The sequence below is a fragment of the Lontra canadensis genome, unplaced genomic scaffold (assembly GCF_010015895.1).
Source record: "Lontra canadensis isolate GAN:19392208 unplaced genomic scaffold, GSC_riverotter_1.0 scaffold29, whole genome shotgun sequence".
Taxonomy (NCBI): domain Eukaryota; kingdom Metazoa; phylum Chordata; class Mammalia; order Carnivora; family Mustelidae; genus Lontra; species Lontra canadensis.
In genome coordinates this window covers 6,003,144-6,026,952 of record NW_022631023.1, presented here as the reverse complement: position 1 = coordinate 6,026,952, position 23,809 = coordinate 6,003,144, and the positions used below count along the sequence as shown (strand labels likewise).

General features: G+C 40.4%; 1 protein-coding gene across 2 annotated transcripts in view; it reads right to left on the bottom strand.

Annotated features, from left to right (window-relative positions):
- Positions 1–4,318: 4,318 nt before the first annotated feature.
- The window catches only part of BRWD1 (bromodomain and WD repeat domain containing 1), a 109,906-nt gene continuing 90,415 nt past the window's right edge, over positions 4,319–23,809 (bottom strand). For both annotated transcript variants that reach the window (XM_032865315.1, XM_032865316.1), the window contains exons 37-41: positions 20,793–20,959; positions 15,450–15,673; positions 13,604–13,768; positions 10,370–11,281; positions 4,319–9,389 (exon numbers count right to left, since the gene is read on the bottom strand). In XM_032865315.1, coding sequence (XP_032721206.1) covers positions 8,227–9,389; positions 10,370–11,281; positions 13,604–13,768; positions 15,450–15,673; positions 20,793–20,959 — 2,631 coding nt within the window. In that variant the 3' untranslated portion in view covers positions 4,319–8,226. The remainder of the gene's footprint in view (positions 9,390–10,369; positions 11,282–13,603; positions 13,769–15,449; positions 15,674–20,792; positions 20,960–23,809) is intronic.

The following is a 23,809-nucleotide window of genomic DNA, read 5'->3' as shown; positions in this document are numbered from 1 at the left end:
GAAAATAAGGACTCATTTTGCCAGCTCTCAAGTAATGCTATTCATTCTACTGCAGTGAAACTCCCAATGATCAACCTTCCTAGTTTTTCCTTTATGAACAGAGAGGTTTGCCCTTCTGTCACCTAGCACAAATGAGTACAGGTGAAAATGGGCTACTATTGATTGATATGTTCATTAAGAGTGAGAACTGAGGAAGTCTTCTGCTCTCAAAAGGAAAGCCCTTCCGATTTTACCCTCAGTCTGTGAAACTCACTTCAAAGATGTGCTTACGCTTTCTCCAAGACCCAGCATAGGTTAGAACTCCTGTACTAAAAGCAACCCCCCCCCAAAAAATGCATCAGTCCCTTTTGCCAACTATGGGACTTCTATACTTTTCCAGTGAAGTTCTATTTCTAAAGGTAACTTGTTTTGTTCATTCTACGTCCCCAGGCATTGCAAAAATGGCCTTTTCACTGCTGAGTTCATCCTCAGACTGCTGAGCAGCACAGCCTCCCCTGCCTGGCTGGGCTTTGTGCGGTCACTCACACAAGCAGCAGAGACCATGAGAAAGCTCGCGTTTTCACTACGAAGGGCCTCTTCTCAGGAATGTTTAAAATTACCAACTAATGTCTCTGCAAAGCAACCCTAGATCCAAAGTCAATCTTCAGCACATAAAATCAATGTTAGGCAAATACTAGTATGTGAATTGGCATGCTACAACAGACAAACACTCTTATAAACAGATAACAAAATGAAGGTTAAATCTGACCTGCACAGGATGACGGCAACCAGCATCGCTCAACTACTTCCATTTGCATGTTGAAACCACATCAAAAGTAGATAGCCAGTTCACTCCCAACAATATAGCCACCTGATAGTATAGATAAAATCCTAGCACACTAACCACTTCTGTGGGACAAAAGGACTTAAGTGACAGCAACTAATTCCTTTTTGATGTACTGATGCAATTTAGGAGCCCAGTAAATATGAGCTCATTTTAACAAGTGGTTACTTGTAATCCAAAATAAGGGAAAACAGTTAAGATTCTACAAAAGAAACTCTAAGTAGGTTTTTTAAAGTGCTTTAAGAAAAGCTGCACTTCAAATATATAACTATGGGGGGCGGGAGGGATAACCGAGCCAATTCTACTGTGTACAGCCACTCCAACTTGATGAAGCTGTAACTCTAGTCTTAGACCTGAAATGGGAAGGTCAGAATAAAGATAAAAGCACTCTAAGACAGAAGAGTGACAGCGTGGGAAACTAAAAAAAAAGCATACATGTTAAGTCAGTGTTAATTTTATTACTAAGAATTTGGCAAATTATAAAGTGCTTTATTCGCCTTGAGAAAACTACAAACAGTTTTTAGAAATATATACAGGATCATTCAGAGCTAGAGAGAAGTCCAATTTATATGTTAGGGTACAAGCTTGTAACTTTTGGAGGACACTGCTCTAACAATACATTTGTGATTGTGTCACTTAATACTAACCAGTCAGTGCAATCCCCAAGTCCTCCTGTCCCAGATGGTCTTGGTCAGGTGATTTGGAGGAGCCACTGAGAGCTTGAGCGATTGCTGCTTTCTATAAATGATTCCCTATTTGGATATGGCAAAAATCTCATCCACAGAGTAAAAATTTACATCTGTAATAGCACCCCATCACAGTTCACCTACATGACCACTTTAAATTCTATCACCGTGTGTTCTAAGATGGTCTGTGGTGAACAGAAATTTGGATGTAGACATTATACTTTTGATTCAAAGCAATTATCTCTAGTTTCTCTATTTTAAGGACTAGTCATATTCCAATTATGACGCTTAATACAAAACTTTTCCTAGATCCAAAATAAACTTCACATCATTGCTGTAGAAGCATGAACATTTTTAATCTCATCAGCATTTTAATTGTGGAATATTAAAAACAAATCTGAAAATGGAAAAAAGATGAAAGCATGTCTGAATCAGAATGAACATGTACTAGCCTATTTCACTATTTTTGAAGTACTGGACATTACTGGTTGTTGTGGCTGGTGGTAAATCCGGAGCAGAAACCTTGTTTGCACATCAATGTAACCTCTCTCGAGCAAGGATTTCATCAGAGCTAGTTTGAGATGCCTTCTTCCTTGTCTGCCCTTTGGGGCGTCTGGGTGGCTCAGTGGTTTAAGCCTCCGCCTTTGGCTCACGTTGTGATCTTGGGGTCCTGGGACTGAGCCCCACATCGGGCTCTCTGCTCAGCGGAGAGCCTGCTTCCCCTTCCCCCTGCCTGCCTCTCTGCCTACTTGTGATCTGTCAAATAAATTTTAAAAATCTTAAAAAAAAAAAAAATTCCTTGTCTGTCCTTCACTGAAAAGCAATGAAATGATCAAAATCTCAGGGCACAAACAGCATTCATCATGGATATTCATCCCTCCCAAAGCACAGGTTTCCAAAAAAGACCCCATACACTGGAAAGTGTCTTTACATGTTTTCTGTAACTCCCTGAGCTGAGCACTTTCCTGTTTTCTGGGGGAGCTGGTAACACTGCAAAGTCAGCTTCTACAGTATGGCCACATCAGGTCAGGAGATTGTCAGAAATAATTCCAGAATCAAGAGCCGTTCTTCACTAGCTTGGTCCCTTTTACAGTTGAACAGATGAACTTAAATTCATCTATCAAGTCTTCAACACACTCCGTGATGGGCACCAGAATTCTGTTTGGCTCTGACGGCTAATGTAGCTCATCACTCTATGGCTTTCTCGCGTCCCCAGAAAAGTTAATTGTTAACAGCCACGATTCTCAAAGACTTGTGATAGCTACTGCCGTTTTTTCCCCCCTAAAAATCTGGTAAAAGCTCTGTGAACTATCAATTCAGGGATCCTGTACCTGTCTGATGAAGTTTTTACCTTTAAATTTTTGTTGACATACAGTGCAATACTGGTTTTCTGGATTTAATGAACTTCTTGAAAGAGATCTCAGAGCATTTTTTTAAGACTTTATTTATTTGACAGAGAGAAAGATCACAAGTAGGCAGAGAGGCAGGCAGAGGCGGGGTAGGGAAGCAGGCTCCCTGCCAAGCAGAGAGCCCGATGCGGGGCTCGATCCCAGGACCCTGAGATCATGACCTGAGCCAAAGGCAAAGGCTTAACCCACTGAGCCACCCAGCCGCCCCAAGAGATCTCAGAGCATTTTAAACTGTTGGGCAGGATAAGGTATCAGGCATCAACCCTGGTTTTCAATCTACTTTATTACTTCTCTAATGAAAAGCAGCAGGGCACAGACAATCCAAGGACAACCCCTTTGGGGTCCATCTTTCAACTCCCTCCCCTCCCCCAGCCCATATGACAGGGTGGCCCTGCATTCTGCCTGAGAAAGCAATCACAAGTGGACAGAGGTTTGAGAGAGAAAATAGAGCTGTTTAAGAGTAAAGATGAGTTGCAAGGGAAATTGACTGCCTACTGCAGACCTTATAGAATTAATCAGCTAGAAGGCTTGAAGTTGTTTAAGATGTTAAGATAACAGCATTAAATTTATTACACTCTTTTAGTTAGTAATTGACTTTAAAAAAGGTAAAGAAAACTGGTTCCTAGATGACAACTGAGTCATGAGCTGTGGTAATGAGTTGATTTAGAAAAGTTTGAGAGATCTTGTGTGGGAATGAAAAACCAGAGATTTTTTTCATCCGGCTCCAGTGAAATGGTCAGAATTTCACAGGTGAACTGAATGTGTGCATACCGTCCGAGGACTAAGTATGGATCGACACTTCGAAAATTACCTTCAGTATATTAAAAATGAGATTGTTTCAAGATGTAACTACTTATCAAAAAAATGTAGTAACTTCTAAATACTACTCCTGTAGGCCAGGCTGGCTGCTGCAGTTCAGGCAAACTGTAACTGGTTGTCTTGTTTCACTTAGGTCAGTCAGAATCCCATTAAAGGTTTTCATAAATGACAAAACTTACCTTAAAAACTAAAGCATGACCAGAAAATATGCTCAAACACTGGTAATTAAATTCAATGAAACGGTCAGTTGGTCAGACAAATAGATACATATTCTACAGTTACTTAACATGATGCCAGAGACAGAGCCTGCAGATTTGTAAGACCCCAATGTTGTAACTGTCCTCCATCCAAACTCCCTACATCAGATCCATACAAGCAATCCTTAAGGAGACACCAAGTAAAAGTCTTGATATTTTCCCACCAAATTCACAGTGTATTAAGGAACTAGCTTGGCAGATTATTAGTGACTAGTAAAAACCTCCCAACTTTGAGAATCCCCACGTACTGTTTGGCAACATCTATAATTTAAGAAAACAGCTACAAAAACCTCAATTAAAAAGTGAGAAAAGACAACACAGCCCTCACCATTAAGGTCTTTACACTTTAATCTCCATTCATTCACAACTTTTGAGCTACCAAGTGGTATTAGCACTTACTAATCTAGTTGGACTAGATTTTTCCACAATGTTCCATTTTCTCCCTAGCCTTGACAATTTTACTTGGTTTGGTCTTTGTTCCCAGTACTAGAATCAGAGACAGTCTTTAAACAGCGACGTTGCAAATTTCTTAAGGTTTCCCCTTTATTCCATCCTGTTATCCACAGCAGGAGTTGAGAGATGGACTTACATAGTAACGGAGAGTTCTCCCGCAGGGAGGGGGACTACATCACACCAGAAAATAACTCAACTACAATTTCCATACAACATAAGACACTGAAGTGTTTGTGGACTACTCCAAGATGCCAAATCAAGGAAATATGCTGACTTAACATGGATGAAAAGGATGGAGCTGGTATTTCAGCTATAAAGGGCAAGGCAAACAGACCTGTTCTAGCCATTTAGAAGTTACTCAAAAAAACCAACGCAATTGAGTAGAAAGGAAAAACCAAAAATACTGTAAGCACTGTGAACAACGTTCTTGCATTCTAGTGATAGACAAACCTCATTTTTCTCAGGTGGCACAATCAAATTCAATGTGCACTGATGAGAGATTGAAGTCCTTTCAGTGTAGTTTTTAAAATGATACAATGAAATTAACAAATTGTGTTCTGATTATTCTAAAGAAAAAAAGGCTAGAAGGGCAGGGAATGTAGTATGAACCCAAGGCAGTTCTAAGAACTCTTATCTAAGACGTCAGCAACCAATGGAGTGTGAAGATTTAGTGACAAGTCTTATTCTTATTTTTGGACGATAATACCTTCAAGATGGCATTTTTATTGGCTTCATACCTTCTCATTTGCAATTCTAGGTTTTGAAGTGCCTTTTCCCCAAACATAAGTTCTTTCTCCCCATTTTCATGTACTATTTAAAAGAAACTTTTGTGTTGTAACTTAGAAGCTGTGAGTAAATGCTTTATCATTCTTTCCAAATAATTACTAAATTGAGAATGAATGTAATCAGAGATTTTCCCCTAAAATAAAAAAGGGAGAATGACCACCCTAAGAATTATCTGAAAATGGGATACACTTTCCCTTTTATTTAGAAGTTACTACACATTGTTGGTATACCTTTTAAAGTAAGTCTGATTTAAAAAAAAAAAAGTTTTTAAACCTCACCTATTTCTTAAATGTTTGACATCTTTTTTCTTAATAGTCTTTCAAAGGAATCAAAACTCAAATCTAAATACCTCAGCCCTTTTTTTCAACCATAAATGAATAAAATCATAGGACCCTGGACATACACAACCACAGCAGTTTTTGTTGTTGTTCATATACACCATTAAGTGACTTCAAGTGCAATGAAAAACTACAGCACTTACTTCCGGATCAGTTCACATTCAGTCTGCAAGCTTTTGTCTTTTTTCACAAGTAAATACAAACTGATCCCAAACACATTAAAGTACATCCGTGCATTAAATCCCTGCGCATTTCGCATAAAGAGAAGTAGAAAAAAAGTCAAACATGTTCTAGTGCTCAATGTAAACATTTTGAACTATTAATTATTTATTAATTTTCCTTAAAGTACTTAGGAGTGTGTGTCACATATTCAAAGTTAACCTTAGGAATAGCACCATGACCAAAAAAACCCATAAAAGTGATTCTCACTATAATCCCTTAGTTTCACTTCAGAACTTGAGAAGCTACCACCGTCAACCACATCTTCAAAGTCATGAGGCCAAATTCTTGGTTTGCTTTTTTTTTTTCCAGGTGAAACCAAAATACTGCTTTCTATACACAAAGGTCTAACAGTTTTGGACAAAAAGAAAAATTAGTAATTGGTTGACCAGCCAATCTATGATCAGTTAATTCAGTCCAAAAGATAAGAATAGTTCTACTGATGAAGGCTAATGATCAAAGTCTCATCCTACCAAAAGAATTTATGTATTTATGAACATATTCTATATCTGTATTTATGGATTTTTTTGGTACCTTTTTGCAGATGATGGTAAACATGGAGTTATAACCCTGAGAATAGATATAAAACTGAGAAGCTTTAGAAGAGTTTAAATAAATTAATGGATAGGACATCTATCACCATTGCTTAAAACTAGGGAAGTAAAGAACATTCCATTAATGTTTTCAGGTCAAGAGTCAAGGCCAATTCTCCTGAATCACTCTCTCTACCATATACTCAACATGAACTCTAATAAGAAGAGCTTCATAGTTTTGAAGTAATCACAGCTCTCTCAACAACAAAGGACGGGTAGGTCTATCCCACCTATCGCAATTGGTAATGTCCAAAAATATCCTTCCCCTTACATCAAAGTACCTTCTACCATGTCGAATGGAACAGATAACTGAAAAGTAACAACACTTAAGAACATTCTCTAACACTGACACCAGAGTCTGATGCTTTTCCATACCTGCCACCTTTAAGATACACAGGAGAAAAAGGTTAATTTTGTCTGGAACCAAACACAGGGCCAATAAATAACAAAGGTGGGAGTACTGTAACATACTCCTTCGCTACAAAATATGTAAACCATTTGAATCAAGTCCATCTTCAGGCACAAACAAGCTAGGAATGGCCACCTACACTGTATGGAGTAGCACAACCTATCAAGCAAAAGTATTTGGCTCGAAAATAAGTGTACTTATTTGATGTATTTGATGATGTGATAGAAGTTTCACTTTAAATGGATTTCAAAATTATTTTCCCACAACACATGACAGTTTCTTAGATTTAAACTAGAGGTCACTAGTAAAGATACACTTAGTTGCCCCCGCAAAGAACGCCTGGGATTGCACATGGCAGCAGTAAGCTAAAACAAAGAGACAGAGAATGACGTTTAACTGTTTTCCTATATAGATGAGATTTGCGATTGCACTCTTAACAAAACAACTCTACAATCTCAGTGGAAAGGAGGGGAAACTACATATAATTTAAATACTCTCTTGGCCCTGTACACTCTATTAAAGAACACACTTTTCCTAAATCTAAGGCACACAAACTCCTCTATTTCACAGAGTAAGACTATGGAAGACCAAGATTTTGGTTAAATCCCTTACAAAGAAACCAGGAGATCTTGAAAAGACAAATTATACAGCATTCTGTTAGTGCACAATTGAAAAGAAAATGCTAGGACTACGGTCTGGGCCTTAGAGGTTTAAAATATACAATCAAAACATTTTAAAAAATAATTTACCAGCACTTTATAAATTCAAGTTTATAAAATAAAAGTGATGACGTTTTCCTTAAAAATAAAGAAAAAGAGAGAAAAGACCCAACAGCATTTGGAAAGAAACCATTTCAATGAAAATGACCAAATCTGGTATAATGCATTCTGCTCAAGTAGCCAGGGAAAGGTGGGGGTGGGGGGGGGAGTGGTAGGTACCTCGCCTACTAATCATGGTTACACCTCCCATGATTATAATGTCAGTATGCACATAATATGTATGAAAAATCTGTAAACATAGGCCACGTGAAACTGTTCGACTACAACAGGACAGGGGTTAGAAACTACCACCTCTTGACGCGTTCAGAAAGTAACTGCGTGACACTTGCTACCATGAAAGTAATGCTTGTCGGTTTCGATAACCAGGATGTCTAGTGTTGAACAGATTTCAAATTCTTGCTATCTGTAGTTAAATACTGTCAAAGTAGATCTGCCCCCAAAACGAAGCATATTTTGGCACCTGTGCTGAGCGCTGCTACAAAGGCAAGCAAGTGCAAATAAAGATAACAGTCATGATTTAGTCACATTCATAACTTTTCATAGAAAAATATAAATATATTCCCTGAATTGTAGGACAAAAAATAATTTCAACAGCCAACTTTCACCATAAATTCCAGTCCATTTCCTCTTTCAATGAACTGGCTTTCTGTCAAGGTCATAAGGTGCAATCATCAAAATCCAACACATTTTCTAAGCTTCTGTCATCATCCCCATCATGGTATCTCACGGTCCTTCTGCCCTGATTTCTCGTTTTGATTTTTGAACGTCGAAGACCTCTTTTCGATTTTGCATAGTCCAAGTCCTCCCAGTCGTTATCGTCCACACTCAGCCTAGGCCGTTTGCTCTGTCTCCGCCGCCTCGCGCCTCTAGATGCGGCGGCTGCACAAGCTTTACCTTTTCTCACCGCTTTTGCTTTTCCTCTCGTTTTCCTCTTTTTGGTTTTCGCGTCATCGGCACAGTCCACGTCGGATTCCGTCACAGACGCCAACTCGGAGTCGGATCTGGGGCCGGCGTCGGCCCCCAGCTCGGATGCGCCTCCGGGCCCAGCCGCCGGCCCGCTCTCGGGCTCGGGCCGCAGCCGCTTCCTCTTGGCGTCGGCCTCGGCCGCTGCCTGCGACGCCCGCAGCGCCTTGGTCGTGCTGAACGGCGCCTTCCCGTAGGTCCGGAGCCTCCGGCCGTTCCACCTGCGCAGCCCGTAGTTCAGGTCGTCCTCGAAGGCATTCTCGGCGCTCGCCTTCGGCACCAGAGCGGCCTCCGGGGAGCGCTGTGCCCCCGCCTCAGCCCCGGGAAGACGGCTTTGCGACGGCTCCTCCGAAGCCCCGACCGAGCGACTCCTGGCGTGCGAAGGCGCACCGCCTGCTCCGTGCCTCCCCGCGTGCCTGCTCCCGGGCTCGGGGCTCGGCAGCCCTTCGGAGCCCGAGTCTCCGCGTGGAGCCGCACGGACGCTTCCCGCGCGGCCCTCCGAGTCGCCAGCGGGCGGCCGCCCGTCGCCAGCGCGCTGCTCCTTCGGCACTTCCCGGCCGCCGTCTCCCTCGGACTCGCTCGCCGTCTCCCCAGCGGGGGCACGAGCCGGAGGGAGGGGCTTTCTCCGTCCGTTTCTGGTTCTGCGGCCCGCGCCGTCTAAGCGGACGTCCTCCGCATCCCTCCCGGGCTTGGTCTTACTGGCAGCGGCGGTCGCCCGTCTTCGCGGAGTCCTGAGGAGACCCGTTTTGGCTTTTGAGGCCTTCTTAGCCACCTTCGAAATGCTGTCGGACTCACTGGAACAGACCCTTTTCCTGGAAACTTTCCTGCTTTGTCCATGGTCCTGTGATGCGGAATCTACAAATTAAAAAGTAAGAGTGTCCTGTTAATCCGTAAGGGTATGTGTGCAGGATTCAAATGCCCGTCATTCTAAGCGGCTGGAGTCTGGCATTCTCCGGCTGCGCAAGGAGGGCGGCACCGAGCAGTCGGGCGCCCGCGCCTCTGCGGCCGTGAGCTCTGCGCAGCTGCAGCACCCGCCCCGGGCGCAGCGCGCTGGTAGCGCGGACGCCGGGGCCTTGCGACACACATGCACAACACACAGGACACAGACATTTTATTTGCACGAATACACACTAACTTCTCCTCACTAGTGCCCTAACGTCCGCAAACTAATCACTGACCCTCAGCCTCCCTGAAGCTTTTTTCACTTCACAACACTGAAGTCACACCAACACCTTTAATCTTAGCTTTGGCCGCCACCTGCCAAGAATACACCCTTAAATCAGCAGGCGGTTTCCCTGCTCTGTGCTCCAGACTTCTTATGAGGCAAGTGAACAATAATGACAGCCAGGCTCATAAAAGACATGAAGACCCAACGAGCTAATACACGTCAAGCACGGAGAACACTTTCCTGACCCATAGGCCAGCTGGGGGGCACTCTGCTGCTGCCTGCTGCTGTCAGCCTTACTTACGCATCCCTTCCAAGCAAATAGTCCTACCCTTTTCTTTCCTCCTCTTAAACTAACACCACAGCTTATAAATGTGCTTGCCTCTGCTTTCCTGAAACCCACAGCCAATACAAGAACTGAAATCTTACCAGAAACAGCTGTTAAGGTCAAGACTGCCTGTTACGTGAATAAAACTAAACATGTTTGGCAACCACTTATGCGTGCACACAGAACATCAGGGATGCACGGAACAGACTGAGAACGCATGCGATGGACAGAAAACCACCAGTGAGGAGAAGTTTCGAGGGGGAAAAGCAAAAAAACAAAGCTCTAAGGAGAGAAGAACAGTGAGAACACACCAGTAAGCCAAGATTACAGGTTTTGAATTACCTTTCATAAAACTGTTTGGTTTTTCTTTTGTATTGTCATCATCTGAATCCAAATCAGTCTCAGATACATGATCTGAGAAACACTGGGACCCGGCAGCGGGTTCACACTTCGAACCCCCTCTAACCAGGTTCGTTTCCATTCTGTGGTAGCTGCCACCTTCTCGATCTTGCTCTTCAGATTCTGAGTCCTCTGAATCACTGAAGATCTTTGCTTTTTTAAGGAAAGTAAGATTCTTGCGACCTGTGTTGTATTTCCTACCGGCATACTTTCTTGGTTCAGAATCTGCTTCCTCCTCTTCCTCTGAGACGCTCTCTGCCTTAAGTTTCTGCCCAGATGTGGACGGACCAGCAGTTCTGTTATGTATATTGTCAGAATCATGACTTTTAGAGTCTTCGTCAGAAGACTCTATTTTCAGAAATTTAGTTTTAGAAGTTGCTGGAGCATGCGACTTATACCCATTGGCATGCCAATTTTTGCGGGCTACTCGCAAATCACTTTCTGACTCTGAATCCCCATTTTCAGACTCATTCACAGTATTCTGGGCAGCATGAGAACTGGACAGTGGTAATGGATGATTTCGGTCTTTTAGTTCCTCTTCTTCAATTTCAGACTTTAAACTCTGATCATCTTCAGAATTATGTAATAATTTTTTTCTAGCCACAGCAGAAGCATTACGGTGAGGCAGCTTACGGCCGGAACAGACACTTTCAGAGCTAGAGTTCTCCTCTACGTCACTCATGAGCTTTATCTTATTGGCAGCCACCGCAGCACACTTTCGTAGCACTTTTCGGTTATTTCCAGCCCTGGCTTTTAGACTTTCATGGGTCTCCACTGAATTATTATCAGAGTCACTTAAATAGACTCTCTTTCGAGTGGCTTTCCTGCCACATCCATTCTCTAAAGAAACTGGACCTAGAAATAAAGTAGCAATAAGATTAGGAAAGTCTTCCTTATTTCAACATTTTTTTTAAAAATTGATTATTTCAGAACTGATGTTCCCTACCTTTTAATGCCAAAACAGATTTCCCTTCTATATCTAAAAAGCCCTAAGGATGGGGGTGCCTCAGTGTCTCAAGTTAACTGTCTGACTTTTGATTTCAGCCAGGTCATGATCTCGGGGTTGAGAGACCCGCCCTAGCCCTGCCTTGTGCTGGGTGTGGAGCCTGCTTAAGATTCTCTCCCTCTCACCCTTGATCATGGATCCTTCACTCCCAAAAAAACCCCAAACCAGAACAAAAACAAAAACCAGCCCTAAGGACAAAACAGAAGAGAGCCCAGAATAAACCCATACCTACATGGTCAATTAATTTACAAGAGAAGAGGCAAGAATATACAACAAAGAAAGGACAGTCTCTTGAACAAACAGTGCTGGGGAAACCCAACAGCCAACCAGCAAAAAAAATGAAATGAGATTACTATCTTACACATACATAAAAATGGATTAAAGACTTGAAATTAAGATCTGAAACCATAAACTCTCCTAAAAGAAAACACAGGGGGTCTAAGCTCCTTAACACTGATCTTGCCAATGATTTTTTTTTGGATCTGACACCAAAAGTAAAGGCAATAAAACCAAAAATAAACAAGTGGGACTACGTCAAACTAAAAGCTTCTGCACAGCAAAAGAAATCATCAACAAAATAAAAAGGCAACCTACTGATACGTGCAAATCATGTATGTGATAAGGAGTTAAATGTTCAAAATATTTAAAGACCTCATACAGTTCATCAGCAAAAAAAACAATCTGATTAAAAAATGCAGGGGAGGGGCGCCTGGGTGGCTCAGTGGGTTAAGGCCTCTGCCTTCGGCTCAGGTCATGATCCCAGGGTCCTGGGATCGAGCCCCGCATCGGGCTCTCTGCTCCGCAGGGAGCCTGCTTCCTCCTCTCTCTCTGCCTGCCTCTCTGCTTACTTGTGATCTCTGTCTGTCAAATAAATAAATAAAATCTTAAAAAAAAAAAAAAATGCAGGGGACCTGCGTAGACATTTTTCAAAATACGGCTCACAAATAATAGCCAAAAGAATGCGAAAAGATATTCAACACCACCAATAAGGGAAATGCAAATCAAAACCACAGTGAGATGTCATCTCACACCTGTCAGAACAGCTAAAATTACACAGGAACAATAGATGTTGCCGAGAATACAGAGAAAGGGGAACCCTTATGCACTGCTGCTGGGAATGCTAGATGGGGCAGGCACTGTGGAAAACAGTACAGAGGGTCCTCAGAAGGTTAAAACTGTAACTACCCTATGATCCCACAACTGCACTACTAGGTATTTATCTAAAGAAGATGAACCACTAACTTAAAAAGGTATCTGCACCCCAATTTCACTGCAGCATTATTTACAAAAGCAAAGATATGGAAACAACCAAGGCACCCACTGGTGGATGAATGGAAAAGATAATGTGGTGTATCTCTACAATGGAGTTTTATTTGGTCATTAAAAAATGGAATATTGCCATTTGTGACAACATGGATAGACTTTGAAGGTATTATGCTAACCAAAGTTAAGTCGACAGAGAAAGATAAATACTGTGTAATTTCACTTGTATGTGGAACCTAACACACAAAATAACCAAAACAAACTAAAAACCAAGCTCACTGATCAGAGAGCAGATTTGGTGGGGGAGGACTGGTGAAGGAGATCAAAGATACGAACTTCCAGTTATAAGACACAGGGATGCGATGTACAGCATGATAACCACAGCTAGTACTCCTGCATATTTGAAAGCCGCTAAGAGTGAATCTTAAAAGTCCTCTTCACCAGAAACAAAGAAAAACTTTAACTATGTATAATAACTGACTGTAACTGTATTATTGTTGTCATTTTGCAGTATATACAAATACCAAATCATTATGTTGTACCCCTGAAATACAATGTTATATGTGTCAATTCTATCACAATTTTTTTAAAAATCTAAAATGGTGGGACACCTGGGTGGCCCAGCAAGTTTAAGCATGTGCCTTCAGCTCAAGTCATGATCTCAGGGTCTTGGGATCGAGTCCCTCATCAGGCTTATTGCTTGACGAGGAGCCTGCTTCTCCCCTTGCTTGTGCTCGCTCTCTTCCTTTCTCTCTCTGGCAAATAAATAAAATCTTAAAAAAAAAAAAATCTAAAAAAGACCTTTACCCATATGTATAGATACATTAAAACAATAAACCATTCTATGCTTAGCTTAGGGATTCCCTTGATAAACACTCCTCCAAAGTACCAACCACTGAGTGTCTTACCACTTTTCCTCTGAGCAGCTCTGGTTCTGGTCACCCTGAGACTACTGCTTCTGGCCAGCCCACTACGTAAGGAAGCTTCACGCGGTCTTGAACTCTCTTTGCTTTCCTCTGAACTATCTGAAGCTGAAGATGAAGAGGTACCTAAGGAATCTTCCATTTCACTTTCTAAGAAAAACAAAGCATCAGCAGTTCATCACACATATTCTCTCTTTACACACACACGCAGCTGTTTCATAACAACAAGCTAAAAGCAGATTCTCAAAATACTTAGAGGAGATTATATTTTTAAAAACTGTTTCAGGGACGCCTGGGTGGCTCAGTGGGTTAAGCCACTGCCTTCGGCTCAGGTCACGATCCCCCCCGCATCGGCTCCTTGCTCAGCGGGGAGCCTGCCTCTCTCTCTGCCTCTCTCTCTCCACCTCTGCCTGCCTCTCTGCTGATTGTGTGCTTTCTCTCTCTCTTTCTCACAAATAAATAAAAAAAATCTTTAAAAAAAAAAAAAACTGTTTCAAAGAACAGGCCATAAAATTCTGGCATTAAAAAGTATGTCATCAGCATTCCAAAGTCAGTTTTTTCTCTTATTTCTGAAAGGACCACATTGATCCTGGATTGAATTCAGAAAATACAGTTTACGTATTTCATAAACTTCCATTTAGAAATGTAATTAGCCCCCCATCCACTTCTGTCCTGAGACCGTTACTTCCTTCAGGAAAGACAATTGCTGTGTAGTCCCACGTCAGTGGACACACTTTCAGGCCTTGTGCTAGTAAACCCTGTAACAGCACAGTGGTACCACACGTGCTTTCAGCTCAAGAGCCATTTCCACATGTTCCACTGGAAAGGGGGAGGGAAGGACAGAAAAAACAAGATAAATGACTTGAATAGTACACGTCACTTCTCCCTCCTCAATGAATGAGTGCACGCTCCAGTGTGAACACGGCACAGAAAAGCTTCCCGCTCTTTCGTCTACTCCATCCTTACAAACATATCACAGAGTGAAAGTTTCAGCAAAGTGAGTGGGAGCATGTTGCTAAAAGATAAAACTTTGCTCCACAAATAGAACACCAACTCCGTGTTAAGGTGGCTGTGTTAGGACACCAATCACCAAGTTGTTTTTCTGTCTCTGAAACTGTTCTGCCATTTGCCATTCTGACTGTCCCTGTTCTATTCCGGTCCACTTCCCAGCACACTGACTCGGTTTCTAGATTCTTCCCTTTCCCTGCATATTACTGCCAAAGTGACTGATCTTCCTGAAACAGAATTCATCATGTGATTCCCTTGCTCATCAAGGGACCCAAATAAGTAATCCAAATTCTTCTGCAAGGCTTGCCACTCTACATTGCATTCTACCTCTTTGGTCCTATTATTTTAAGTCATAGTAATAAGTCACCAAAATCACTCAGAGCAACAGGAAGTATACACCCACCACAGCCTCATTCCCACAATGCTAAAAAAGGGTTGGGATTAGCTTTGGTTATACTACTAAAGAACCAAGAACCATAAGCAGCTTGGAATTTACTAGGCTCACATGATGATGATGATGTCTTTTTTTTTTAAAAAGAAAAAAAAAAGCATCATATTTTGTATACAAAGTGTGATATTTATATCCCATTATTTAAAACAGAGAAGATTCAAGTTTGCATAGAATGCAGCTGCACTATTTGCAAAGACCAGCACTTATCAAACATGTAGTAACTGCTGCGATTTTGTTACTTTTGATTCTCTTGAATACAATTTCCTCAACTGTTAGGCCAGTCTTATTTATTCCTTCCTCTGAAGGCACAGTAAACTGGCAGTGCTACACATGGGAGTGATGGACAGTTAAATAACAATGCTCCCGTCTCACCAGATAACGTGGAGCCATCATGCAGAGTGACAGGCCTACTTCTCCTTCTTTCTGACGATCCTGTTGAATCCGAGGAGTCACCAGACGTCACCCCTGAAGAGACACTAGCACTTGTCCTGTGGCTCGCAGAGTAAGCAGCCCTACTGGAGGTAGACTGGGTAGGAGAACCTACCAATTCAGGAATTACTTTTGTCTGAGATTTTAACCGCTTCTGCTTGATATTTCTGGTCAAAGACAGGAACAAAGAAAACAAAATTTAATTAAACCAAGAATGCCTGAGTAAAAGTATACTATTACTTAATCTGAGAATAATTTTATGATTGAAACATTGAAATATTCATTGTTAACATCTTATTCTGACATGGATTACTACTAATATTCTTACTCTTAATTGTACATAATTTTATTCTAAACTGGAGTAATGGACAAATGATCCAAGTAGCAGAGTTACGAACAGAGAATCAGACTGAATGCCAAAGTTCTTTGGACTAAAAGCCAATGTTCATGTAATACAGGCATTCATTCATAATACAAAACTGAGTCTCGGTAAGACACAATTTTCTCTGTCTGTCTATATGTTCCTAAACTACAATATAAGATTAAGAAGAGAAAGCAACAAAACCTAAACAGTAAGAAAAGAGGCAAAAAAAAAAAAAAAAAAAAAAATCGGAACAAGATAATTTTTTCTAAGACCAATCCATTCACTTCTAAGTACCAACCAGTTCACTATGCTGCATACCTGAGCCACGGATTATGAAGAAAAAGTAGAAGTTTAGGACAAGACAGTCTTTGGTTTTTAAATTACAGATCTGGGTTTAATATTCATGTTGAAAAATCCTCTTTTTGTCGTAAAACAAGATAGAGAAGCTTTTAAAGACTATCTAATCTGAGCTTAAAAATAACCACAAGGGTTTTTTTTTTTGTTTTTTGTTTTTTTTAAAGATTTTATTTATTTGACAGACAGAGATGACAAGCAGGCAGAGAGAGAGAAGCAGGCTCCCTGCTGAGCAGAGAGCCTGATGTGGGGCTCAATCCCAGGACCCTGAGATCATGACCTGAGCTGAAGGCAGAGGCTTAACCCACTGAGCCACCCAGGTGCCCCAACCACAAGGTTCTTTAAAGCAGTAGCTGTTTTGGGCCGCCTGGGTGGCTCAGTGCGTTAAAGTCTCTGCCTTCAGCTCAGGTCATGATCCCAGGGTCCTGGGATCAAGCCCCGCATCAGGATCTCTGCTCAGCAGGAAGCCTGCTTCCTCCTCTCTCTGCCTACTTGTGATCTCTGTCTGTCAAATAAATAAATAAATCTTTACCCCCGCCACCAAAAAAAAAAAAAAAAAAAGCAGCAGCTGTTTTGTCATCATCGGGAAATTTCAAGCTTCTTATGTCAAAATATTAACTTCCATTACTATCAACTGAGGGACAGACCAATAAATATAAAAAAGAAATAATTTCATGCTCATACTCATCATACACTTCATTTTAAAACAGAAAACAAAGTGATAAATACCTACGGAGTAAGACTGCCTCCTTTTCACCCTGATTTTTCATTGGTTCAAAAAGAAAGTTGTTTTTTTTTTTTTTAAATTAAACCCCTACGATAACTTAAAAACCCTAACTGAGGTTCATTTTATAAAATAAATGGCCCATACTCTACAAAAATGTCAATTAAGAAGACAAAGGATGAAAATAAAATTCCTGATTAAGACTAAAGAGGGGCACCTGGCTGGCCCAGTCAGTGGAGCTTATGACTTTTGATCTCAGGGATGTGAATCTGAACCCCTCATTGCATGTAGAGATTTACTTAAAAACAAAAACAAAAACAAAAAAACCTGAAAATAGGATTGCGCAAGGATTAAATGAGTTAATATTTTTTTAAACAACAGACTAAAGAAACATATATATCCATATATATGCAATGCAAGATCCTCCTTTGGGTCTAGATTGGAAAAAAAAATTTGCCCTCAGGACATTATTGGGTCAACAGTACAGATGCAATAAGGTATGGTTAGAACCTTATTTATTTATTTATTTTTTAGCAAATCCACACTAAGTATTTAGGAATAAAGGAATAGGATGTCAGAAATATTTTTTTGAACAATTTAGAAAAAAAACACATTACAAAAAGGTAAAGCAATGATAAAGCAAATGTGACATACTATGAAAAATTGGGGAGCCCAAGCAAGGGGTATAAAGGAGCTCTTTCAATTATTCTTCAGCTTTTCTGTAATTCCAAAATTATTTCAAAATTAAAAGTTGGGGTGGGGGGCGGGGGGAGGCAGGGAGGACTCACATAGTCCACTTCATAATGTACATCCCTGAATGACAGGGTGCAAAGCAGCTCAACGGGACAAACTCACTCACTGAAGGAGCACGTGTTTACCTGTTTCAAGGCAGCCATCAGTCTAAACAAGGGGGCAGGGATGCAAGGAAGACTCTGGCAAACCCTCTCACCCAAAAAGCAAAGATAAAACTGGCAAATCATCCGAAAAAGTCATTTCACAACTCTGGAAAGTAATCACAGGCACTTGACAAATTAAAAAGCATTTATTCAAGAAAACCTTCTGAATCTAAGGAAAAAACTGACTGCAGTTCTGGGCATTTTAACTTCGGCTATTCCCAGTCATGCACACCCCAATTCTGTGGCATAGCTTTGAGGACCAGGATGAAGAGGCAAAGGGAGCTGGCCTGATTTGGGAATTTCACAAAACAGCACATGCTCTGCCTGAGGGCACCAAACTCACTCCCAGCAATCCAGCCAGGCCAACCACACAGCTGCCTAAGCTGGGACACCAGTTAGAGCCAACAGAAGCTCAGCCAAAAAGTTAAAGGCGATCTAGGGAATGAGACAGTCACAGGAGACTTTGATAAGCTCCAGTGTCTTCCCGGGGGTGTGGAAGGTTCTACATATACTCAAAGTTCTACACATACTCGAGGAGAGCCCAGTTATCTAGTTGTCCTTGGCAGACCCTGAGACTCATGCCTGGAAAAAACATAAGAAGAAGGTGAAGTCAGCCCCACTCCACCCAAAGACCATCTTCAAAAAAGGGTGGAAGGCTTACTTAAAGTGTGTGAACACAAATTTTTGACCACTGAGCTATGCTAAGTCAGAGAAGACATCCAGGAAGACACCCCATCCCCCGCCAATTTCTTTTTTAATTTTTAAAAAGCAGATTTCAGGGGTGCCTGGGTGGCTCAGTGAGTTAAGCATCTGCCTTTGGCTCAGCTCATGATCCTAGGGTTCCTGGGATGGAGTCCTGCATCGGGCTCCTTGCTCAGCAGGGAGCCTGCTTCTCCCTTTGCCTGCCATTCCCCCTGCTTGTGCTCACTCGCTCTCATTCTCTCTGGCAAATAAATAAATAAAATCTTTAAAATTAATAATAAGCAGATTTCAGTGGCTTAACACTAGGAAAGACAGACTACAGAATTGGTTTAGGCAACTCACTAAACAAAACCAGCAACAAGTACCATCAGTGAGGGAGAAGGATCAGAATCCAGAGTTTCTACAATACATTAACAAATAGCAACAAAAAACCTGAAGAGATGGTATTTCCAGAATGGCAACATTATTTTATTAAGTATGTACTATGTCCAACAAAACAGTACAAGGCCTATCAAGAGTCAAGGAAGTTTGCCCACAGAGGTAAAAAAGCAGGCAACAGAAACAGTCTCTGAAAGGACCCAGATGTTGAACTCAAGATATTTGAATCAACTATTACCAACACATCTGAAAAACCAAATGAAATAATGTTTACAGAATAAAAAATGACAAGAATATCGATGAAGACATAGAAATTACAAAAAACCAAACATCCTGGAGTTGAAAAGCACAACAAATTAAAACATATTCAGAAGACAGGCTCAGCCGCATATGTGAGCTGGTACAGGAATCGGAGACCTTAGTAGGTGCGTGTTATCCCATCTGAAGAATAGGAAGAGAAGGAAAAATGAAGAGAACCTCAGAGGCCTGTGGGACACCATCCATCATATCCACATATGTACAGTAGGAGTCCCCAAAGGAAAAGGCAGGAAATATTTGAGTGATGGCTAGAAACCACCCAGATTTGATGAAAAACATTCCTCTAGAAAGCTGGAAAAATTCCTACAAACACCATAGTCGAGTGCAAAATGAAGACAGAATTTTGAAAGCAGCAAGAGAAAAACCATTCCGTTTGTACAAGGGAGGGAATGTCAGTAATGTGATTAGACCTGACTTATCATGGGAAACAACAGAGGTCAGCAGGCAATAGAAGGCAATACTCAAAATGTAGGAGTGGCGGGGAACAATCACTGACAATGAGGAATTCTATATCCAGTAAAACTAGTGTCAAACAAAAACCGGTCAGAATGAACTGCTAGCACACCCACCTCAGAAAGACACACTAAAGGACATCGGGCTGCAAAGAAAGGACACCAGAGGGTACTCACTCCACACAAAAAATAAAAACTACTGGGAAAGGTAATCACATAGGTAAATATAATTAACAGTATCAATGATTTTTTTTTCTTTTCTTAAGCAATTTTAAAGAAAACTAGATAAGCCATAACAAGTAAGGATGTAATTTGACAATAACAACACAAAAAAGGGCGGGAGGGAGCTAAACTAGAACACACTTCTTAAGAGAACGGTATGAATCTGAAGGAGACAGTTCTGAACTGAGATGCAGAGTGCCAGCCCTGAACTCGCAGGAAGACACCTGCCATGCCCTCAGTGCATATTCCAAAGACGCCTGGATACACACTAAACACTGAATTACTCCATTTTCACACTGCAACACTTTAAAAGAATCTGGAAATCTGATATTAATGTAAGCTACACGGTCAAAGAAGACAGAACATAGTATTAAATTTCTGACAGAGAATAAATAACTAACTTATAATAATAAAAATTTAAAAAATTAAAAAAATAAAGATAAAAATAAATTAAATTAAAAAATAAAAATAAAATAAAATAAATATAATAAAACATAAGTTTCATATTTCTTTACAACTAATCCTCAGAAAAAAATAGGGTGCATAAAGTTCCATAGATATTTCCCTTATTCAATCAAATGCTCAAGGATCACACAAAGTAATCACTTAACTCTGCATTAAAAGAAAAAGGTTCTTATGTAATAAATAATACTTTAATCCTAAGATTTTTAAAATCTGCAGTTTTCATTAAATGCTTTAAAATTAACCTACTTACAAATTCTATAGTAGCTGTATACATGCAGTGCTTTCAAGTCATAAAAAACAAATCTTTCTGAATATACTATACTCCTAACCATTTTAGCATAATAAAATTAAAGAAGCATCACAACCTCAAACTTGTCTCATTGCACACAAAGCCTGCAATAACCAATTCACCTGATACTTTTGTTAGCCTGATTGACACGGTTACAATTTTGCCGTCTCTTGAACCTCTGGCTTCTTCGAAGTTTTTCATTGAACTTTTGACCAATTTTAAAATCAGAGGAGATTTTCTTCATTTTTTCTTCAAATAAAGCAGACAATCTCAAGGTCATACTGTAAATCTGCAAGGATATGAAAGCAAAACTAGAACTACAACATACCTTTCAAAATACTTTCACAAAAAAAATGTGTAACACATAGGCTACGTGCAATCTATTCTATCACTGTTCTAGAAAACATGTGTTCCTTTACCCACTGCCCCCCTTCCTTCAGAGACGCAACAAGAAACAGGCACCATCAAACATATACCTCTCAGACAAAAATAAAGTCATTTTAAATCAAGCAATTCTCTGTAATCTAGGACTGACATCTACGTGTCAGTGGTTCTCATTTGGCTCTTCCCATTTTCCCATTTACATGTACAAATCCAAAAAAAAAAGGTCCCCCTCTCCCAAAGTTAGATGTGAAGTTGGTGGGTTCTAGGATTGCTATTTAGACAGCAAAAGAGCAGTGTCTCCTTGGGAAAAGGAAACAAAGGCACTTTCACCCTCGTCTCCAACTTGCAAAGTGACTGCCTTTGATGCCACCTAGATCTAAACAGAAACTACAGGCCCAAGGCGATCTTCCTCGGGAGAAGAAAACACACCCTAGAACTTTAACGTGGAAGACTGTGTTCTCACAATTTTTACATTTAAATAGTATCAAATCTTTCATAGAATTCTGCAGGGTGATGTTAAGTGCTACTATAAATAACTCTGGTACAACTATGTGTTTACAGGAAGTACTCTCAACTCATTCACAATCGTTCTTGGAAAATAAGCGAAAAAGTCTAATGTTCAAAAGCTGTGTATCAGTAAGTCTGATGCACTTGGCAGAAAGGTGGAGAGGCTACCATTATAGAATCTTTAAAAAAAAAAGTGTGTAGGATACATCAATTTCCTATACGCTTTTAAACATATATGAATATATATGCTTTTAAACATATATATTTAAAATATATTTGAAAATATATGCACACACATACATATGCACAATATATGTGAAATTCAAAATCCCACTTCATGTTTGAAATCTTTGACTATTATTTCCAGTATTTTGTTAACTTGAATTTATTCTTTTCCTTCGAATCTGAATTCTAGTGTAAGTCACCAGTTTCAACAAGTGATTTTTTTTTCTTAATCGCATTAAGTTCAAAACCTGATTGTCTTAAGAATCATTACTTTCCTATTACTTGTCTTCTCATTAGGTTTTATATAAACCTGTAATACATTTGCATTGAACACAAACATTTATCAAAAATGGATACCAAAATTATTAGCTCCCCAAAATTTTTCATACATGAAAAAAACCACAGGGGTGCCTGGGTGGCTCAGTGGATTGAGCCTCTGCCTTTGGCTCGGGTCGTGGTCTTGGGGTCCTCGGATCGGGCCCCGCATCGGGCTCTCTGCTCAGAGAGTCTGCTCCCCACCCACACTCTCTGCCTACTTGTGATCTCTCTCTCTCTCTCGTCAAATGAATAAATTAAAAAAATAAAAAAAATTTAAAAAAAAAAGTTACCATCATACACAATGGTGAAAGACGGAAAATCATTCCCCAAAATGAGCAATGAGACAACACTGTGGGCTTTTACCACTGCACTTTAAATTCTAGCCAGGCTAATTAGATAAAAAGAGAAATAAAGATCATTCGGATTGTAAAGCTAGAACTGAAAGTATCGCTCTTTGCAGATGACATGCTCCATATTCATGGCAACATTCCTCCTAATAGCCAAAAAGCAGAAACTATTCAACTGTCCAGCAGGAAATGAAGAGATAAACAAAATGTGATATACCCATATGATGGAGTTTTTAATATTTATTCAGGCATAAAAAGGAATAAAGTTCTCATACGGGATACAACACAGATGAATCTCTCAGATGTCCTGCTGAATGAAAGAACCCCGACACAAAAGACAAATGCTGTGTGACTCCACATACATGAAACATCTAGAATAGGCAGATGCATAGCGACAAAGGACAGGAGACATTACGACCAAGGGCTGAGAGAGGGAGAGAGCGCAGAGTCTGTGGAGTACTGCTTGGTGATGAGGGCTTCTGTTTGCGTTGACCAAAGAGTTTTGGAAATAGTAGTGATGGTTAAGCAACACTGAATATAATGCCAATGAAGAGTACCCTTAAAAGTGGTTAAGACAATAAAGTTAGTTACATATGTATAACCACAACTTTGAAATTCTGATAACATAATACACAAAAATCCAATAAATTGTAGACTTTAAATGGGTGAGATGTGTGATGTATCTTCAAATATATATTTTAATTAAAGGGGAAAAGAAGCATGAATGAGATTTATTTTCTCTCTGGAAAGAAAGTGTCTCACTAATGATGAATATGGACAATAACACAAGCTTGGGATGGGAAAAAGTCAGACTTGACGTTGAAGTGATGTTTAAAAACTGATGTTAAATCAATGTTAAATTTGGACACTGAATGCAAGGAAAGAGTTCTCAGATTAAGAATTAAAACAGGAGAGTCTGATAATAATGAAGAGAAAGTGAATTTAAGGCAAAACGGTTAATTAGCAGTGATAATTGCTGATCACAGATAAGGTGATACAATATTAATAAGCAAATGCTTTCGTTTAAGATCTTCTCAAATCGTTTTTTTTTAATTACCCAACATAAACTGGCTACAAGGGTTTGTGGTATTTGTAAAAATTCGCTGAGAGTGGGGCACCTGGGTGGCTCAGTGGGTTAAGCCTCTGCCTTTAGCTCAGGTCATGGTCCCAGGATCCTGGGATCGAGCCCCACATCGGGCTCCCACATCGGGCTCCCTGCTTAGTGGGGAGCCTGCTTTCCCCCCCTCTCTGCCTGCCTCTCTGCCTAGTTGTGATCTGTCAAATAAATAAATAGAATATTTAAAAAAAAAAATTCGCTGAGAGTATATGTACTCTCCTTTTTGTACATTTATTATGCT